The sequence below is a fragment of the Plenodomus lingam genome (assembly GCF_022343315.1).
Source record: "Plenodomus lingam strain CAN1 chromosome Unknown contig_11, whole genome shotgun sequence".
NCBI lineage: Eukaryota > Fungi > Ascomycota > Dothideomycetes > Pleosporales > Leptosphaeriaceae > Plenodomus > Plenodomus lingam.
Window position 1 is genome coordinate 230,874 of NW_027093929.1, and position 21,806 is coordinate 252,679.

The window sequence follows — 21,806 nt, forward strand, 5'->3', positions numbered from 1 at the left end:
TTTACTATTAATATAGCTATCTAGGTACAAGTTTAAAGCTTTAATATTAGGTAAAAGGAGAAAGATATATCCTTAGTACTTACACGATATTTATATTTCCCTTAGGAGGCTAGTTTACTATAGGAAATAAGGCCCTATATAGAACGCGTAATATCTAATTTATACCGCCAAAAAAATACAATACTTCACTAGCTTATGGGCGGTTGAGACACACCCGCGCAAATGCAACAAAGCGTCAGGAAATCCGATCCCACCGTTGACCCCAGCACAATCATGATTCCCTCTTCTCGCACAGCAATCGCGCAAGCAGCCCTGGTGTTCCCCCGTGGAGACGCACCTGGCGATCTCCTGTTGCAAACTCGTGGCTTTCACCTGCAGGCTTCATCCAAGCTGTGCATACAACATGGCTATCGTCTCGTGTGACGGCCTGTTGGCTCAAACTGACCCCGGCGTCGATGCTGACGATTTCTACTTCGATCACCGATTCCGCCATGTCAATGGCTGTACCTATTGGGGCTCGAATCATGTGTCCTCTGGATGTTGTAGGTGCTTGTGCGTTGCCGGGCGAATAGTGGTTTGCGGCGCCAATGAGACGGATGTTGACGGTTGATGGATGGGTGGCAATTGAAGAAGGCTCTGGTAACGGAGTCGATGCTGCAAGTGCCAATGGACAAACGATGGCAAATGTGAGTTTCATTGTGGGGGAATACACAATGGTGCCTCGAGACGGATTCCCGAACGATTGTACGTTTGTTTTCGAGGTTCGTGTCTTCAAAAAAATATCATTGCATTGTCCTACAGATGCTTATATCTCCTCACTGCAACTACGCCGCAATTCTCGCAGGCCTTGTTCCCACAATATAGGGCAGCAAAGCCCATCTGGGTGGTTCCATGGTCAATACGAAACGTTCACGCCACAAGGCGACATGACTGGTAACCGCTCGGAAGTTTAAGTCATGGATCGGAGAATTGATGATTGGACGATTTGGTCAAGCGATAGCCGCCAGGATTTGTGCCTGAAAGGCTGTTGCTGCGGAGCAACTGTGCCGTACAATTGCGCTCACAGCGATTTAGTGTCGAACGAACGCATGTTTGTGAATCCCTCGAAGGCGCCAAACTAAGCTTTTCTGATCTATTATAGGCTGAGCAAGCTTCCGCTCAAAACTGTCATTCGTCTCAGACTCATAACATGCAACTATTACCGGTACAGCTAACAGGACTAGCCACATGTGACTAGTACTACAAATGTCATGACATAAATCAACAAGATCGGGTCCAGAGTCGCTGGGGCTTTCGGGGCTGGAAAAAAGGTAGGTTGACTGAGAGACATGGGTGCAAAAGTTTGAATTTGTATCAGTCGAGAGATTAACACATAGTATTGGTACCAGGGTGAGAATTTGTGGGATTGTGTTAGCTGATGGGAGGATCAACTGGTACTTCTATTGAGTGTAGTAGTAATCAGCATCACACACGAAAGCGATTACGTCCATGTTTGTCCAAGAGAAGGGTAGGAGTATAATGCACACTGTCTCACTGACAATCTATTTGACTCGTTAGGTAACAGTGACTCTCATTATCATCTTGTAATCATCTCCACACATGACTCTGCCATAGTGCCCTAAGTCGGCTGAACCAAAAGAATTGTAGAGTATAAAATCCATCCTCCAGAACGTTCAATCAAACCATCCACGCCTATCGCTCATGGAAGAATAAGACCTTGTAGCCCTAAGCACCCTTATCGTCACCCTCGATCTTGGCATCCTCAATCTTGACATCCTCGACCTTGACATCCTCGACCTTGACATCCTTGACCGCTGAGATGGCAGCACCACACTCACGCATCTGTACTACACGCCCACGCGCACAAAACGGCGCACCACAGTCAGGATAACGCCGGTTGCCGCCGCCTGCCTTAGCAACGACGTAGTTGGCCATGGCAAGAGCCAGAATGAAGAAGAGGGCAGAACGCATAGTTGCAGTTGTGCTGTTTTGTGTATAACTAAAGTGTTTGTGAGTCAATACATAGGTAGGGGGCGCGGGTTATGGATTACCAAGGTACTTACAGTAGTTCGGTAGATTGGTGGACGAAGTAGATATGAAGAGTTGTTGTGGTAGAACAGATGAAGTGTTTTGTTGTCGTTTGGATGTGACTTGGCTTGACTTGCTCTGGTGGCTAACTGTGCTTTCTAAGTGTGTTAATTTGGTGTTTGTGTGGAGTTGCTTTCTTTCTTACTGTGCAAGTATTTCTTTCTTTTGGTTAAGGCGAGCAAGATGAGAGTGTATGGCGGTGAAAGGTGCGCACCCGTAGGCCCTTAAGTATGGGAAGGTGCTACTCAGCATGAGACGCCGTTTGCACGTCCGCCCGGACCTTCTGCACTCTTAGTGCATTTACAGCTGTAGCGGTCTAAGGGGGGCGTATGTGAATGATGGGAAGTGCTGTGACGATTAGAATGAAGTGAAAGTGGGACTGGCTGAGGGAAAGGGGAAAGAATCGCTTATGAGACACATGGGCAAGGCAATTTCTCAGCTTTTGTATCGAAGAAGGGCATAGAGATGTGGATCTAACGATGAGCAATGGGGTAGAAGAGAGTCGCTTACTGACTTTGTCTTTGCACTTATCAGCCATTCTCTGCGCTACAGGCCACGCACCAGAACAATAAATTCGAAAAGGAAAATGGCTTCGACTAGCGACTCGAAACTTGCAAGACCTCGCAGTATAATGGCTTGCTATCCAGTGGACCGAGTGTCGAACGTATGTGTGCTCTTAACCTTCAATTGAGTCTCAACTTCGCAGCCGTAAATATCGAGATTGGGACATGGCTAAATACAGTAACAGTTTCCAAGGCTAAATAGTGCAGACTATGGAACCTAGGACCAGGAAGTATTAGTAACACCCATGTACTAACACAATCTAAAACACAACGTTAACCTTAAACTTATGTTACACACAAGATAGCTAGGATTAGTAGATATATATATTAGCTACTATTAGATAGGATAGCTTCGATTATATCTATTATAGTAGTATATAGGAACCATAAGATATCCCTATAGTAGATTATATTAAACATTAATTATAAGTATAATAAATTAGTAATACGCTTAGTTACTTAATCCTACTATATATCTCCTACTGTACTGTGGCATAGTAGGTTTAGGTGTAAACAAGATTTAACTTAAGTTAGATAGGTTAGAACCTAAATAGGGTAGGATAAGGGTATAAAGGAGGGAGGATTATAGGATAGAATAGTAGGCAACTTAACACTTAATTCTTTAACACATCCTATTAATAGAACTTTCTGCTCCTTAACCCTTCTTTTAATCTACTTTAATTATTATAAGTTATCTACTACCTTATCCTAGTCCTCCTACTTATCCTTGTTTGAATGGGTTACTCTCCCTATTGGTTTACTACTATTATTTTAATATTTATTTTCTAATTTTCTCTATTTTTCCCTATTACAAAAACCTCCCCCTCCTTTGTCTAAGGCTACTAAGCCCTCCCCTTTACTAAGATAAGATAAGTTCCCCTTATCCTTTGCTATTTAAACTAATAGGGAGAGTAACCTATTTAAATTTGCCTACCTAATTTAGGTTTTAACCTATCTAACTTAGATTAACTATATTTATAGCTACAACTACTATACTATAGTATAAACCTCCCCTAGCTTTAAGCTTAGCCCTATTAAGTTTATCCTGTATTCCCTTCCTCTAGCTTTATAAGCTTAGTTCCTAGCCTATTAAGCTTTAGGGGAAGAGGTTAGAGTTATAGGGCTTTCTAACCTTAAACCTAAACTAGATAAGATAGTCCTAGTCTAAGTTCTCCCTAGACTCCCTAGATACCTAGGTCCTAAACGCCTAGACCCTTCTACCTTCCTTTCCTCCTTAATTATACCTAGGTGCCTCTTAACTGCATTTAATATCTTAGACCTTTTAATCTACCTATTATACTTCTACTATTCTTCTACCTTTATAGGTTAGACCCCCTTAGTATTAAAGTAGGATTAGTCTAGTACTTTAGCATCCTTATCCTTACTAAATATAAGCTTCTTATTTTTAATATAGATTTTCTAATTCTTCTTTATTTCTATACCTATCTCTACCTAACTCTTCTTAATCTATGCCCCTATGTTCTCCCTATTTAAATCTCCTATTAGGTACTTCTAGATCTTAGCCTTTACTAAAGGATTATCCTACTAAACCTAATATATAATAGCTTTAAAGATCTAGGTTAGGTATATAACCTAGATATCCTTAGGGAATTACTATTAGACCCTACTATATTTAACTAGGTGCCCTAATAGAGTCTTTAAAGCTATACTAATTAATAGGTAAGCTAGTATAATTTCTATATATACTCCTATCTCTAGCACCTCTATTATTATTATATTATCCTATACTTTTATATACTAGGGTAGAACTATACACTATATTTAAGTAGTAGGTTAAGTAGATCTATATAGTATTACTAGGCTTATAATCTTTGCCTATCCCTTTTAATAGATTTTCTTCTCCTATTGTACCTTAGGGCACTTCTCCCTTACCTCTTTAGGCTAGTGCACCCTATCTTCCTATACCTAGATATAGGCCCTCTTATTCCTCTATAATCCTTTATTTATCTAGTTTACTTAATTCTTCTATACTTCTTTAAATCTAATAAGGAGCTTAGTATAGTTATCTTAGTCTTTATTATTAAAAGAAACTAAGCCTTAGATTATCTTACGCCCTTATCCTAACTACACTACCTTAGAAAGGTTCACGTCCACGTAACAAAAGAATGTCTAGTCTCCTGCCTAGGTATACTTAGTGTAGTATAGGTATAAGATTAGGTTTATAGTTTCCTAGATTATAGTATATTAGAGCTAGTATCCTATATCCTCTCGCACTAGCTATTAAACAATAGAGTAGTATATAGTCCTGCACTACCCTAAATTAGCTACCTACTTTATTTCTCTTAAGTGCTATTTGTATATCTTAAAGCACTTATCTACTATCCTTACTAGTTCTAGGTCTTTATAGATCTAGGTAAAGGTATCTAGGGTTATACTTCCTTTCTATAAGAAGCCTTAGTAACTCTACTTAAATCTTATTACCTATTATAGTTAGGCCTAGTTAATTGTTAGTGCTATCTTCTTTAGCTAGTAGCAATAAGCTTGTAAATCCTTAGAGGTGTAATCTTGGTTAAATAGCTTAGTAAAAGCTACTGCAGTAACTAGGTTAGCTTAAAAATTTCCCTATTCTCTAGGCTTATAGTATAGCACGTTTAGCTATCTATTACTTGCCTCTATATTTAGAGTCTAAGTGTAGAGCCCTATCTTGCTAGTAATAAACTTTAAGTAGCTAAAGCATACCTAATTTAAATCCTGCACTATCCTCCCCTTAGCCTCCTAGATAGTGCTATAATTAGTAACTTTGTAGTACTATACTTTAACTAGCTTCCTTTGCTTAGTATTATTAAGTGCGCCACTCCTAATCCTAATAGCAATTAACTATAGTGTAGAGCGTTAGTTTTTGCACTAGTAGGGTGCTTTATTCTTAACTATAGCATACTTATCTTTAGTAATACCCTCTTCCTCTAGTAATATTATCTTAGTATCTAGAGTCTTATTAAGTTCCTTAAGTAGTCTAGGTAATATATTATATAATTTATTTATTACCTCTATATTAGTATCCTATAGTTATAGGCCTACTACTATATATTAACTAATAAGTCTAAACCCCTAGTATATATTCTTACCTATCCTTGCTAGGAGCTAGGCGGCGTGTCTTCCTTAGGCTCTTGTTACCCTTTGTATAGGCAACTCTGCTAGGGATTCTTCTTCTAGGATATAGGTAGCTAATACAATTTCTCCTAGGGTAGTATCTAGTATATCCTCTATCCTCTTCTTATTACTCTATAACTCCCTGACTATACTTCCTAACCTTAATAGTCCTCTATTCTAGACTACACTTCTATCTAGTAGTATAGTCTAGGCATGCCTAGTGTAGGATATAGTTCTAGGTAGCTAGTTATAACCTAGATTCTTAATCTCTTATACTATCCTCTCCTCCTCTACTTTCTTTTCTACTATTTCTCTGCTTCCTTGCAGAGAGCTAGCTAGAATACCTTTAATTTCTTTTAGTACTAGTATTCTATAGTTTATTAATAACCTTATACCCTCTTTCTATATCTATTTACTAGGGGGGATTATACTAAGTAGCACCCCTACCTCGTTCTCTAACTTCCTATACTATTATACTACTAGGCGCTAAATCTTAGTATAAGCACTATCCTCTTCCCTATAGCATATATTAAAGTTTTAAGGGTTACCTATACCTTTAAGTATTAGTCTAGGTAGGGTATCTAGGCCTAATATATAGTAATAAATAATTGCCCTAATATATTATAAGAAATAGTCTTCTAGATCCTTCTTAGCCTTTATAATAGCATCTACCTTCCCTATTAGCTTAGTAATTATAACTTAGACCCTATGCTAGTTAGTAGTATTAATAAAATTGTCTTTTAACTAGTTTTGCCCCTATATTCTATAGTATACCTCTAAGTTTAGGAAGCTAGTAAGCTAGTCTAGATCTATATAATATAGGAGGTACCTTATATCTATATATCCTTAGTGTGTCTAACTAACCTATAGGGTAAATTAGCTTAGGTATTTCTAATAGAATTTAGCGTAATTAGTGTAGATATACTATATTACTAAGTGTATTTTATTAAGTTACTTCTTATATATATTACGCGCTTCCTTTATAAATAGGTACTATACCCTTAAATTAGCTATACTACTATATACCTATATACGTGCTAGGCTAGACTCTATAAAGCTCCCTACTACTATTATTAATCCTAAAGTATTATTAAAGTGCTCCCCTAGTGCTCCTATAAAGTTATTATGGAAATCTAGATTACTAAGGTTAGGAATAATTTAGGAGATAGATTATTAGATTATATCTACTACGATTGGACTTATATATATAGAGCTTTAGCTACCCTTACTAGAAGGTAAATAATTAGTAAACCTTCCTTACTAGAGCTCCTATTTTTTATTAGGCACTTAGTAGTAAGCTAGCAGTTAATTAGATAGTAGGTTATATAGGGGTATTAATTAGGGTTAATTAGATTAAGATACTCTATAATCTAGTTAATATCCCTCCTATAACACACCCCCTAGGTATAGGTAGATCTTTTATTATTATAGTTACGCTTATAGTTAGTAGGTAGTGTAGCTAATTAGAGCGTTATATATCTAAAGGGTTAAATTAGCTTACCCTTTAGATACTAACTAGCGCGCCTTCCTTATTTAGCCTGCGCTTACGTGCGTAGATATTATCTAGACTAAGCTCTATAACTCTATCTACCTAACTATAATCTTTACTATAGCTTAAATTATAAGATTATATAACTCTAAAGATCTAAACTATACCTATATCCCTACTAACCTATATCTTTAGTTAAAGTTAAAAACTACTACTTATACTTGCTCTACCTACGCTACCCTTATTGCCTCCTGCGCTGCTAAAGCTACTATTACTAAGGCTACTACTACTAAAGAAGAGCGCGCTACTACTAAGTGTAAGGCTATTATAGAGCGTATAGTAGCTAAGCGCGTAGCTACTGCTACTATAGCTAAGATTAAGAAGCTAAGGAAGGGCGCTCCTGCCTTAGCTCTTACCCCTCTAGCTCTAACTCTAGCTCCCGCTCCTCCCTAGACCCTACCTAATGCCCCTACTCCTTCTCCTACTTCTTCTCTAGCTCCTAAGGAGACCCTAAGATCCTCTTACTATAGAGAGCCTAGTATTTATTATACTAAAACTTATCTAAATTATCTACGCTCTACGCTCTTTAATAAGTCTAATAGTAAGTGCTATAACTCTTCTAGTAGGGGGACTTAGTACTAGTAGTACTCCTTTAGGTATAGCTATATCCTAATATATATAATCTATATAAGAATTTTTCCTTTATAACGCTTAGTAAGATCTATACTAATAAACTAATAGCCCTAAGCTTGCCTAATATTCTATACTATCCTTTCTAGTAAGGAAGTAGGTAAGTAAGAGCTAAGACCTTCTTAAGGATAAGAAGTAGAGGGTCTTAGTGCTCCTTAAGGAGAGTAAGGCTAAGCAGCAGGAGCTAGTAAAAGCTGCTACTACTACTACTAAGCTTGCGCGCAAGGCTAATACTGCAGCTAAGGGCGCCTAGAGCTCCTTATTAGAAGATAAGGGCTCTAGCTCCTCTAAGGTTCCCCCTATAGATCCTAGGTTAGGGTAACCTAGGTAGCTCCCTATAGACTCTAAGGCACACTTCTTGCACGTAATAGATCTCTTTAGGGAAGCTACCTAGTTAATAATAAAGAGGTAGGGTATAGTTAGTTATTCTTATATTATATATTAATAGATCTTGTATACTACCTTACTTTAATTAATACTATATAATATATGCTCTACTATTATATAACTTTAGGTACTCCCTAAACCTTATAAATTATTATATAGTTAGGTTTTTAGTAAGCCTATTAGCTAGTATATCACTAGTAGGTAAGTAGGTAATATAGAAAGATCCCTTTATATACTCTTATCTAAGCTACATGTTTTAAATATCTACATAGCGTAGCTTAGTAGTAATCCTTTTATTATTACCTACTACTAACCTAATAGTTTGTTAATTATTATAATTAATTATCTAGGTAGTATCTAAAGTAAGGTGTATTTTAGTTAAAAAGTGTTTTAACGCTATTGCTTCTTTACTTACTTGCTTAAGCGTAAGGAGCTCTGCCTTAGTAGTTAAAGTAGTAATAGTTGCTTGTTAAGATGCCTTCTAAATAATAGGTCCTCTAAATAGCGTGATTAGGTATCTATATAATAATTGCTAAGTATTAATATTATTAGCAAATAACGCATTACTATATATTATAAGCTTATTAGGATCCCTATTCCTATATTAGATTAATTAGTATTAAGTTTAGTATAGATAGACAATCACTTAATTAACTGTATTAAAGTGTTGTTTAGATAGGTGTTGCAGGAGGGATATTAACTAGATCACGGAGCATCTTAATCCGATTAATCCCGATTAATACCCCTGTATGACCCACTATCTGATCAACTGCCAGCTTACTGCCAAGTGCCTAACAAAAAGCAGGAGCTCTAGTAAGGAAGGTTTACCAATCATTTACCTTCTAGTAAGGGTAGCTAAAGCTCTATATATATAAGTCTAATCGTAGTAGATACAATCTAATAATCTATCTCCTAAATTATTCCTAACCTTAGTGATCTAAATTTCCACAGTTATAAGCCTAGTTTGCGCTTTACCTTATTAAAGATCGTCCTATCCATTTAAGAGTATTGTTCGACTTAGACACTAAGCTAGCAAGCTTTACTCTTTCTTTATACTATTTCTTAAGTAGAAGCTTACTTATTACTCTTCTACTATAAGCGACTAAATCCTAAAGGGGGATATCCTACTTACTAGATTAACCAACTGGCCTACCTAGTACATTCAATTTAGATACCATGCCCTAACTAAAGGGATCTAGGTAGAGGTAGACCCTAAGGCTCTAGATACTAAAAACCACTTTAAGAATAAACCTATTAAGCCTAACATGCCAACAGATATTGCGCTATCTAACACAACAAGCAAGCAGTACAAACTTTAAATAGCTTAGTACTAAGCCTGCTTATTAGATTAGGTATTAAAGTTATTAGCAATCTAAAACCTTTTCACATAGGTTAACAATATAGTAGATTAAGGGATCCTTACCCTAGCCTATATAGAGCTTGTTAATTAAGGAAAAGTAACCCTTTAAGCACTTATCTAAGTGCTCTACAATAACCTAGCGCTAACTAACTTAAGCGCTGCAATACTAGCGAGATTACAGTATAAAGCTTATCTTGCTAAGGCAAAAATAAGTAGCTAAGATGCTGATTGCTAGCAGAAGGAGTAGATAATCCTGTATACGCAAGGTAAGGTATATAACGTTCCTAATATTAAAGGATAGCTTGTAGTATAGGATTATCTTAAAGCTCTATCTGCTAGGATCTTACTAGATTAGGGTTAAACTATGTTTTAAAGGATTATTAAAAAGTTAGTAATAGGAGAGCTAACTTATAACCTCCCGCAGGTTGCTAAGATCTATTTATTACTTCTCTAAGAAAACAACATAAGATTAAGCTCTAAGGGTCCTAGAGTGTTTGCAACAATAGGAGCTCTACCTTCTAATTAACCTAAGAAGGAGTCTTTATACCTATATAGTAGATCTTACCTATAGAAACCTCCTAAATACAAAAACGTTATTAAAGCTTAGACTAATACAGGTAACAAGCTTACTACTACTTAACAATTAGAGATTAAGAAAAAGATTAATAGGAATCTAAAATTCAAAGAGTTAAGAAAAGCTCTAATTAAGTCCTATCCTATTAATTAAGATTATAGTAGTAAGGCAAAAGAAAACGCGATCACCTATCTAGGTAGTATCTAGGTGGCACTAATTAACCCTATATTAATAGCGGAGAAAACAAACAGGATCTATTTAACTATAGACTTTGAAGCTTATGCTCTATTAAAGAGCACTATCTTTAACAACAGGGGTGTAGTGCACCTAGTTAACAATATAAGCTACCTAGAAGAAAGCTTGTTTAGATTAGTTAAATATAAGACAGTTAAAGCAGGAACTTAAGCTTTTCTAATCTTAGGCAGAGGGACTAGAGTGATCCCTAATGCTCTTAATAGACTAAGAGGTCTAAAAACAGAAGATTTGGTGCTCACTAATATAGTGTTAGTAGAAGGTTTTTATGTAAATATTATATTAGAAGCTTAATTGCTTAAAGTAGGAGTTTAGTTCCTTAGGCTAGATACTACCTTGCAGTTTAGATTATTAGGAAAGAGCGTTGTATTAGCTAAGTTACTGCACAAGTTTAACTTAACTTTCCTAGAATACAAGCCCTCTACCCCTTATTAAATAATCTAAAGTATAGTGCCTAAATAACCCTAATAATCCTAGACAACTTACCTAAGACACAACAGTAAGGAGCTTTAGCACTAATAATTAGGCTATTTAGGACCTAAGGCGCTTAAAGCTCTAGTTAAGTTAGTAATAAACGTTAGGATTAAAGGAACTCCTAGGAGCAAATGCGAGCACTACGCTATTACATATGCCTAACAGGTTATATTAAGACAACTAAGGGAAAGATTATCACATCTATACTACTAGGTATTATAGGATCTATTTAATATACTAACAGGTATAGCTCACAAGTAATAGATCTTGGTATTAAAGTGCGACTACTTAGGAAAGCTTTATACCTATCTACTGCAAGCTAAAAACCTTAATAAGATTATACAGGTGTTTAAAAATTTCAAGAGCTTAATACTTAACTAATATAAGCTTAGTATAGTTAAGATTATACAAGATAATAACATTGTAACACTCCCTTAGCGTGGCGAATCTTGTTTTTAGATCTAGGTAGCTAATAATAGTATTAAAATTAAGAGCTTACCTGTATATACCTATAAACCTAATAGAGGAGTAGAAAGAGCAGGGCAGGAGATTATAACAAAATCAATTAAAATAAGGATTGGTGCTAACCTACTAACAAAGCTCTAGCCTAAAATTGTTAAAGTAGCGACTTAGCTCTATAATATAAGCCTGTCCTATGCTTACAATATAATATTACCTAACAAAGTGCTAGATTGTTAGTTTACTAGATACTTTAGGTAGTGGCAACTAGAGCAGATAAGGGAGGCAACTGCTAATCTCCGCCCTAATTAGAGCGGAATATACGCCTATAGCTATTAAGCTTACCCCCTTAATAGAGATTAAGTAGCCAGGCGTTACAAGAGGGTTTTTAAGGTGAACCCTTAGGGTTATATTAGATATCTAGTAGGATATAGAGCATCTAATATATATAGGATATAGATCCCCTTACTTAATTAGATTATTACAACGTGGAACGTTACCTTTAATAAGGATCTTTTCTACAAAGAGAAAGATCTAGAGTAGCTTTAATAGTTAGAGGCTTAAAAGATAGTTAATATTATTAGGAAAGATAAGATCTATAATATAGGAGAAGCATATAAAGAGCTTAATATCTTTAATTAGCTTTATATTACAGTAGAGCAATATAAGGAGTCTAGTAAGTAAGGAGGACTAAACCTAGCGCAGGAGCTAGGGGGTAGGGTAGAGCTAGAGGAGGTAGATAATTAGGCTAGCTAGCCTAGTAATTCACAACCCCCTAAGCAGACACCTCTAGTATAGGTACTAAGCATAGCTAGCTTAGCACAAAGGATCTATACAAAGTCTCTAGAGCTAATAAGGGTCTAAACTCCTAAACTAACACTAGAACTAAACTTTAGTATAGGAAATAAAGGATCTATACAGGTTATAGATTAGGGTCTTACTACCTAAGATAGTAGTAATCTAACTTACTTTAACGCCACAATAGGTAGCTCCTAGGAAAGACCTAGAGGGGAGAGTGCTATTAGTGGGTCACTCTATAAGAGCACAGAGATAGGTAAGGGCACCCTATCTAGCTCTTATAGGGGTGGTAAGTAGAGCTCCTACCTACCTGCTTTAGGACTAGATTCTATATCTCCTACAGATCCCTTATAAGCGGCACCTAGAGCTCCTAGAAGAAGTAGAAAACTGCGAGTTAAAGGACTACCACTAACGCGTGTTAGTAAGCAAGCTTAGGGACAGGACCCTAATAAACTACTAGGAGGCTCTATAAGTGCGGGGATATATATAGTAATAGATCTATTAGATATAGATCTAATTAAAAATCCCTTGCACAATCTTTTAGTATATCCTAAACTAAATACTATAATCTACGCTGTGATTATAGTAGTAATAGGGAGCAAATCTACTAAAAACCCTAAAAGAAATAGGCACTAGGACGCTCTACAAAAAGAGCTAAAACAATAGAAGGATCTCTATAACTACTAAATAGGACAGCAATTTAGAAACGCAGTATATAAAGAAATTAATACTCTGCTAAAAGCTAGTACCTAGGAGGAGATTAATAGGCTAACTAAAGGAGAGCATCTACTCCTTCTTAAATAGGTGTTTACATACAAGCTTAATTAGGATAGTTACCTAATTAAGTGCAAAGCAAGGATAGTAGTAAGAGGAGATCTATAGCTTACTAACTCAATTTATTTAACCTACGCAGCTACCCTAGCAGCTTAAACCTTTAGGACTATAATAGCTATTAGAGCTAAGTTTAACCTTAAGATATATTAATATAACGTTGTTAGAGCTTTCCTTAACGCCTTAAGGGATTAACACCCTACAGTTATCTGCGAGCTACCTAAAGGATATTAAATACCTAGGAAGTGCGTTAAGCTTAAACGAGCTCTATATAGACTAAAAGACTTACTATTATTATAGTATAATAAGCTCTTAACTACACTCTAAGAAAATAAGCTTATTGCTTCTAAAGAGGAGCTATACCTGTTCTTTAATAGAGATTGCAGTATCTTGTTAATATTCTATGTGGACGATATCCTATCGCTCTACTACTAAAACTACGCAAGCTAAGCTTACAAAGTTATCTAAGCTCTAAAGCAAAGATATACTATAGAAGAAAAGGGACCTATAAGCTGGTTTCTAGGGGTAAGAGTAATCTAGGATAGAAAGAGATAGACAATAACGCTTGTTTATAATAAATATATTAACAAGATTGCAAAGAAATTTAATCTAGTAGAGATAGGAAAATTCCCTACTACACTACTATTAAGTAAAGATATTAAAAAGAGCACAGGAGAAGCTACTAAAAAAGAGATTAAGGACTATTAGGAGCGCGTTAGATTAATCCTTTACACCTTAATTATGGTTCGCCCTAATATTGCCTATGTAGCCTCCTAGCTCTCCTAATACCTTACTAACCTATCTAAATAACACTTTAATGCGGTTAATTAAGTGATCGTCTATCTATACTAAACTTAATACTAATTAATCTAATATAGGAATAGGGATCCTAATAAGCTTATAATATGTAGTAATGCGTTATTTGCTAATAATATTAATACTTAGTAATTATTACATAGATACCTAATTACGCTCTTTAGAGGACCTACTATTTAGAAGGCAGCTTAATAAGCAACTATTACTACTTTAACTACTAAGGTAGAGCTCCTTGCGCTTAAGCAAGTAAGTAAAGAAGTAATAGCGTTAAAACGCTTTTTAACTAAAATACACCTTACTTTAGATACTACCTAGATAATTAATTATAATAATTAACAAACTATTAGGTTAGTAGTAGGCAATAATAAAAGGATTACTACTAAGCTGCACTATATAGATATTTAAAACATGTGGCTAAGATAAGAGTATATAAAGGGATCTTTCTATATTACCTACCTACCTACTAGTAATATGCTAGCTTATAGGCTTACTAAAAACCTAACTATATAATAACTTATAAGGTTTAGGGAGCACCTAAAGTTATATAATAGTAGAGTATATATTATATAGCATTAATTAAAGTAAGGTAGTATATAAGATCTATTAATATATAATATAAAAATAACTAACTATAGCCTACCTCTCTATTATTAACTAGGTAGCTTCCCTAAGGAGCTCTATTACGCGCGCAAAGCGTGCCTTAGAGTCTATAGGGAGCTACCTAGGTTGCCCTAACCTAGGATCTATAGGGGGAACCTTAGAGGAGCTAGAGTCCTTATCTTCTAATAAGGAGCTCTAGGCGCCCTTAGCTATAGTAGCAGCCTTGCGCGCAAGCTTAGCGGTAGTAGTAGCAGCTTTTACTAGCTCCTGCTATTTAGCCTTACTCTCCTTAAGGAGCACTAAGACCCTCTGCTTCTTATCCTTAAGAAGGTCTTAGCTCTTACCTACCTGCTTCCTTACTAGGAAAGATAGCGTAGAATATTAGGCAAGCTTAGGGATATTAGTTTATTAGTATAGATCTTACTAAGTATTATAAAGGAAAAATTCTTGTATAGATTATATATATTAGGATATAGCTATGCCTAGAGGAGCACTACTAGTACTAAGTCCCTTTACTAGAAAAGTTATAGCACTTGCTATTAGACTTATTAAAGAGTGCAGAGTGTAGACAATTTAGATAAGTTTTAGTATAATAAATGCTAGGCTCTCTATAATAGGAGGATCTTAGGGTCTCCTTAGGAGCTAGAGAGGGAGTAGAAGTAGGAGTAGGGGTATAGGGCGGGGTCTAGGGAGGAGTAGGAGTAGGAGTTAGAGCTAGAGTAGTAGGAGCTAGAGTAGGAGCGCCCTTCCTTAGCTTTGCGATCTTAACTATAGTAGTAGTAGCTATATACTTAGCTACTACACACTCTATAATAGCCTTACGCTTAGTAGTAGCACGCTTTTCTTTAGTAGTAGTAGCTTTAGTAACTATAGCTTTAGCTACGCGGGAGGTGATAAGGGTAGCGCGTATAGAGTAAGCATAAGTAGTAGGTTTTAACTTTAACTAAGATATAGGTTAGTAGGGATATAGGTATAGTTTAGATCTTTAGGGTTATATAATCTTATAACTTAGGCTATAGTAAAATTATAGTTAGATAGATAGAGTTATAGAGCTTAGCCTAGATAATATCTACGCGCGCAAGCGCAGGCTAAACAAGGAAGGCGCGCTAGTTAGTACCTAAAGGGTAAGCTAATTTAACCCTTTAGATATACAACACTCTAATTAGCTACACTACCTACTAACTATAAGCGTAACTATAATAACAAAAGATCTACCTATACCTAGGGGGTATATTGCAGGAGGGATATTAACTAGATTATAGAGCATCTTAATCTAATTAACCCTAATTAATACCCCTATATAACCTACTATCTAATTAACTGCTAGCTTACTGCTAAGTGCCTAATAAAAAGCAGGAGCTCTAGTAAGGAAGGTTTACTAATTATTTACCTTCTAGTAAGGGTAGCTAAAGCTCTATATATATAAGTACGATCATAGTAGATATAATCTAATAATCCATCTCCTAAATCATTCCTAACCTTAGTAATCCAATTTTCCACAACCCTTTAGATATATAACGCTCTAATTAGCTACACTACCTACTAACTATAAGCGTAACTATAATAACAAAAGATCTACCTATACCTAGGGGGTGTGTTGCAGGAGGGATATTAACTAGATTACAGAGCATCTTAATCTAATTAATCCTAATTAATACCCCTATATAACCTACTATCTAATTAACTGCTAGCTTACTGCTAAGTGCCTAACAAAAAGCAGGAGCTCTAGTAAGGAAGGTTTACTAATTATTTACCTTCTAGTAAGGGTAGCTAAAGCTCTATATATATAAGTCCAATCGTAGTAGATATAATCTAATAATCCATCTCCTAAATTATTCCTAACCTTAGTAATCTAATTTTCCACACTTTTCTACTTCTTAATTATAATAAAGGTCTAAGTTATTATTTTAGTTTCCTTTTGCCCTTGCCTCCTAGCTTTTATACGCATTAGGCTGTTATTATGCGTGGTATCCCTATACTATTCCTTAAACCTATCTAGAGCCTTAGTATCCTGCACTACCTCTAGCGGGTGCTATATTAGATTAATATACCCCTTCTATTTTACTAGGACTTAATACTTTCCTTTTCCTCTTATATTCTTTATATAAAGGATCTCTTCTACTTCCTATTTATCTAGTGTTATATCTTTATTTTCTAGGGTAACTATTAGACCTAGTTATAAGTCCTAAAGCTTCTAGCTTAGCAGCAGGTTATTAGCAGCTCTCTCTAGTAGATCCACATGCACGGTCTTATATAAGTTCCCTAGTAAATCTAATACTACTATAAGTAGAGTAGGGACTTCTATTACTCTATACTTTACCTATAGCTAGTTAAACTTTTTACTTAGTTAGTTTATCTTTATATTGCGCATTACAAACTAAACTATATTGCCTTTTAGGAACTTTTTAGCTAGCTATTAGGACTAGTTTGTTACTTCCTATTATTATTACTATTAGAATATAATAGTAGCTTGCGCTAGCTCTACACCCCTTTATAGGTGTAACAAGAACGCTATAGCCTCTCTATAAGGATTCTTAGGCTTTACTAGTAGTAATATTATCTTTTATAGCGTGTCTATAGTATACCTATTTAAAAGTAGATTTAGGCTAATACTAGTTATGCTAGAGTCCCTATTATTAAGTGCAAGTTAGTAGGCTAGTAGGCAGTTAGGCTAGTTAGTCTGCTTAAAGCATACTATCATGCGCAGCACTACTTGCACCTCTTAGTTTACCCGCTCTGTCCTACTATCTGTCTAGGGGTGATATATAGTAGATAGTAACTAGTTTATCTTTATTATCTAGCATAACGTTATCTAGAAGGATCCTAACTAGTTAGAGCCTTAGTTAGTAATAATAGAGGATAGGAAGCCCTAGAACTACTACTAGTTGTCCTAGAAGATCCTTATATAATAATTAGCTACTATAGAGACTGTTGCTTTAAGCTAAATATATTTAAATAATCTATTAGTAATAACTAATAGGAACTAAGGTTTACTATTATCTTTTATAGGTAGGTTAACTATAAAATCTATAGATATTTAGGACTAGTATTATAACGCAACTAGTATAGGTTATAATAGACCCTATTAGCGCTTCTAGGAGATATAAGCACTATAATAATAGCAGTTCTAAATATACTGCGCAACGTCTCCTAATATTCTATCTTAATAATAGTTATAGCGCAGTATTTAAAATATTATATTCTTTCCTAGATATCCTACTAAACCTAATTTATATACTCGCTATATAATAGTAGTTATAAGAGGTTCCTATATTAGCAACTAAATAACGCCCCTCTAAAGTAAAGTGCTGTGTGCGCTAATTATATAGTCCCTAATCTATTGCTTTATATTAGTAGAAACTAGGAAAGACCTAGCGCCTTTCTAAACTATATTAAGACGCACTTAGTATATCTTATCTTCTAATACTACTTTGTCCTATAGTGTCTATATATATAGGTTAGTAAAAAGGCTAGCGCCCTTTAGTAACTTAGACGCCTCCTCTACTTCTAACACTATAACCTAAATTAATTTAGGGCGTATTACTAACTATAGTGTTGCTTTAGAGGAGTTTAAGTCTTATAGTTACCTACTTAAGGTATTAGGTTATCCTGCAAGATAGCTAGGTCTATACTATAGGATATACTAATATTTTAAAAGTTCCTCTACCTAGTAGCACTATTACTTGCTTAAGCTTTAAAGGCTAGTAAAGTACTCTAGGTTTTTATAGTCTATAAATATTATAAATAGTTTGTAAACGCTCTATAACTCTACTAACTAGCTTTTAAGATACTTAATAATAGCTAGTAATTCCTTATTATATATAGTGTAGTTTTGTCTCTCTAGTATTAGTGCTATAGAGTAGTAAGTAACTAGGCGCTAGACGCCCCTAACTTTTTGTAATAAGCAACCCCTAAGAGCGCATCCTAAATAGTCTACTTCTAATAATATTTCTTTAGCTAGGTCCTATTATATTAGTACTAGTCTAGATATAAATACCTTTTTTAGTATATTAAATGCACTCTATTCTTCCTCTCCCTATTAGAATAGGGTATCCTTCCTAGTTAGTTAGTTTAAAGGCGCTGCTACTTTAGAAAACTTTGCAATAAAATCACGGTAGAAGTTAGTAAAACCTAGAAAACTTCTTACCTCTCTTATATTCCTAGGGGGTTCCTATTCCTGTACTACCCTAAGCTTTTTAGGGTTAGGTCTAAGTAATTTGCCTGCCTTAATAATATAGCCTAGGTAGCGTACCTCCTTAATACTAAACACACACTTCTCTAAGTCTAGGTGTAGTCCTACTTCTTTTAATAGCGTAAGTACACGCTTTACTTTTTCTATATAGTTAAACTAGTCTCCTCCTAAATAAATTAGGATATTATTAAGGTAGGCTATTATATATAATCTAAGTAACTCTATAAGCGTAGTATTAATATATTATTAGAAAGTAGATAGCGCACTACTAAGACTAAATAGATATACTAACTATTTATATAACCTAAACTAGGTACAGAAAGCTATTAAGGACTTATAACCTTCTACTATTCTAACTTTATAAAAGGTAGCGTAAATATCTACTTTTATAAACTAATTTACACTAGATAGTATACGCAAAGTTTCCTTAATAAGTAGTAGTAAGTATTAGTCTAATATTATTATGCTATTAAGCATCTAGTAATCTATATAAACGCGCTAACTACCTAATAGCTTCTTTACTAGCAATACTAGAGCTCTAGCTATAGAAGAGCTTACTTAGATCTAGCCCTTGTCTATTAATCTAGTAAGTTATATTCTTAGTTCTAGTAATTAATTACAAGATATAGGGTATAGGGGACCCTATAGGGGGTTAGGCTAGGTTCTATCTAGGAGAGTTATTAACTAAATATAGTAATCTATACTACCTTAATAGGGTAGTAAACTGCTTGCTAAATCTTTGTTAAACAGATCCTTAAACTCTTATAGTTCTAGTAGCAACTTTATCTTTCTAGTTTTATACTTAGGCTTATAGGGAACTATACTATTAGTAATATAGATAGTGTGTATATTAATAGGACTTCCCTTATTAACACTTCCTAGATATTTTATTAGGCGTAAGTTATATATTACCTATAAAATATCTAGTATATTTATTGCAAAAATTTATACCTATATATCTTCCTATTGTAACAATAAGGCAGAATTGCCTGCCTATTGTTCCATGCCAAGTCCAGTCCAATAAAGGCCCGACTCACTGACGTATATAGAGAACAGCTCGCCTATGGTTAGGATAGGCATGTTCTTCTTGTCCTTTTGTACAAGACCTATAGGTGTAGGAATCTTATCCTTTTCCGTATAGACGCGCACTCCTATATGCCTTTAAGTTATATAGGATACCTTTTGGATGCCCTACCTACCTAAGTTGTTATATTACAAGAAGAACATTATCCTAGCTAGTGACAGTATTTAAGAATATCGCACTTGTTGTTATTTTAAGCTACCAATTTAGTTCTAGTAGCTACCTAACCCTGCAACTCTATAGTTAGAACAGCTATTAGAACTTCTAACGACTAAAGCCTATAGGCTTAGACTTCTAGACCTATAGGTGGTGCTAGATTACCTTTAGAAAAATCGCGTCAGATTGCGTCAAGGTAGAGACCCGGAGACTACTAAAAGCCTAGAGGAATTGGAGGCAAAGCTAATATCCTCCTATAACCAAACCCCCTAAAAGAAAATAAAAGATTTGTTGTTCTTATTAACTACAAAATATTAGATAAAGGCAAAGGAAGGGTATCTAGTTTAGCTACTTTTAAAAGCCTATTCACTAATAGAAAGAAATTAGATAAGGAGGACTTAATTAACAACGCCCTCCTTAAAGGACCCGCTTCCTATCTATCTCTTAAGGTACCTCGTGCTCCTAGGAAATCTTAAAGCAACACCTCCCTTAAAGATAAATACATGTTAACCCTATCTAAAAAGGAGAGGTTAGAGGAACAAGTTAAGCAACTTACTAATTAGTTGTACAACACCTCCCTCTATAAGGAGATATAGGGTACTACCTAACCTAGCTAGTCTTTAGCTTCTATATTAAACCCTATAGTATATGCTATAAAAGCTAAGAGACAATCTAAAAAGACGCCAAATATCTCCACACTTAGTAATAGTGCTAATCCCACTTTTAGATAATAGCAAGCATCTATTCAGGATAGGCTAGAGATTAACGCTAATTACTACCCCTCTTCTAGAGCTTAGATAGCGTTAGTCTAGGGACACTGCTTAGGACTAGCAAGAGAATACTTAGAGCCACGTTACCTATCTAATTCCCTAAGCCTTTAGTTCTAAAAAGCTAAGGAAATAATTACCCTCCTTTAAACCTACTTTATTACTAGAAATAAGATAGCTAAGAGTTAGACTGCATTTAACTGCCTGTATATAACTAATATAGAGACGTTCCCTACCTTTAAGTTACAATTCTAGAGTCTTGCTATTAGAGGAGAAGTACCCTAATTAGAGTAGTATTACTACCTCTAGATAAAGATTACACCTTCCCTAAGGATGCCAAACCTCGCTTTCTAACAGAATTGGCACAATAATTTTAAGACTATAGTGGATTATCTTACTGCTTTTAACATAGAACGCCGCCTATACCCTACCTTGTCTGCTCCTACCTAGACTACCCTATTATCTAGAAAAGGACTAACTCCCTTCTAACACTCTAGAAACTAGTCCTATTTAGACGCTAATTAGAAACCCTATAATAGACCTTTAATAGCTAAACCTTATGTGCCCTATTTGCAATAATAAGGCACTACCCCTTAAAATAATTAACCCCTATCTACTACGCCAGCCACTCCTAGCGCTACTATAATAGGAATCCTAGTAACTTGCTATAATTATAGAAAGCCTAGGCACTTCTCTAGTAACTGCCCTAAACCCCCTAGGATTTAGGCTATAGATATAGAATAGGGTGTTAAGAATTCTAAGGAAGAAGAAACCGCTAAATTAACTAATTTAGATAGCTATTAGACAGGAAACAACAACGCCTAGGAGGATCCTCCTTCCTAGGCCTAACTTAATATAACCTATTAAACCTTTCCTTAACTAAATTGTTTATTAGTTCCTATTTGCTTGCATGTACAACCCTATGCCTTAATAGATCTAGTGTTCGCCTAAACGCTTTAGTAGATACTAGGGCCTAAGGTTACTTATTTCTTAATTTAAAAATTGCTTATAATATCTCTTCTGCACTTAGGGTACCTATCTAAAAGCTACTATACAAGCTTACTATTAAAGGGTTCTAGGATTAGATTACCTCCCTAGTTGCTTACTACATTTAGCTT

General features: G+C 35.3%; 3 protein-coding genes across 3 annotated transcripts; 1 reads left to right on the forward strand and 2 right to left on the reverse strand.

Moving 5' to 3' along the window:
- Positions 1 to 271: 271 nt before the first annotated feature.
- Positions 272 to 697, reverse strand: IAQ61_000504 (uncharacterized protein; the record flags this gene model as incomplete). Its single annotated transcript, XM_003842823.1, has 1 exon — positions 272 to 697. One exon carries the CDS (start codon positions 695 to 697, stop codon positions 272 to 274), a length of 426 nt encoding a protein of 141 aa, XP_003842871.1.
- Positions 698 to 956: 259 nt separating this feature from the next.
- IAQ61_000505 (uncharacterized protein) lies at positions 957 to 1,214 on the forward strand (the record flags this gene model as incomplete). Its single annotated transcript, XM_066094700.1, has 2 exons — positions 957 to 1,090; positions 1,142 to 1,214. 2 exons carry the CDS (start codon positions 957 to 959, stop codon positions 1,212 to 1,214), a joined length of 207 nt encoding a protein of 68 aa, XP_065955008.1.
- A 511-nt stretch (positions 1,215 to 1,725) lies between these two features.
- IAQ61_000506 (uncharacterized protein) lies at positions 1,726 to 2,175 on the reverse strand (the record flags this gene model as incomplete). The annotated part of the gene is made up of 2 exons (XM_066094701.1): positions 1,726 to 1,999; positions 2,060 to 2,175. Coding segments are annotated over 2 exons (390 nt in total), but the record flags the coding sequence as incomplete, so codon positions are not given.
- Between the last annotated feature and the right edge of the window lie 19,631 nt (positions 2,176 to 21,806).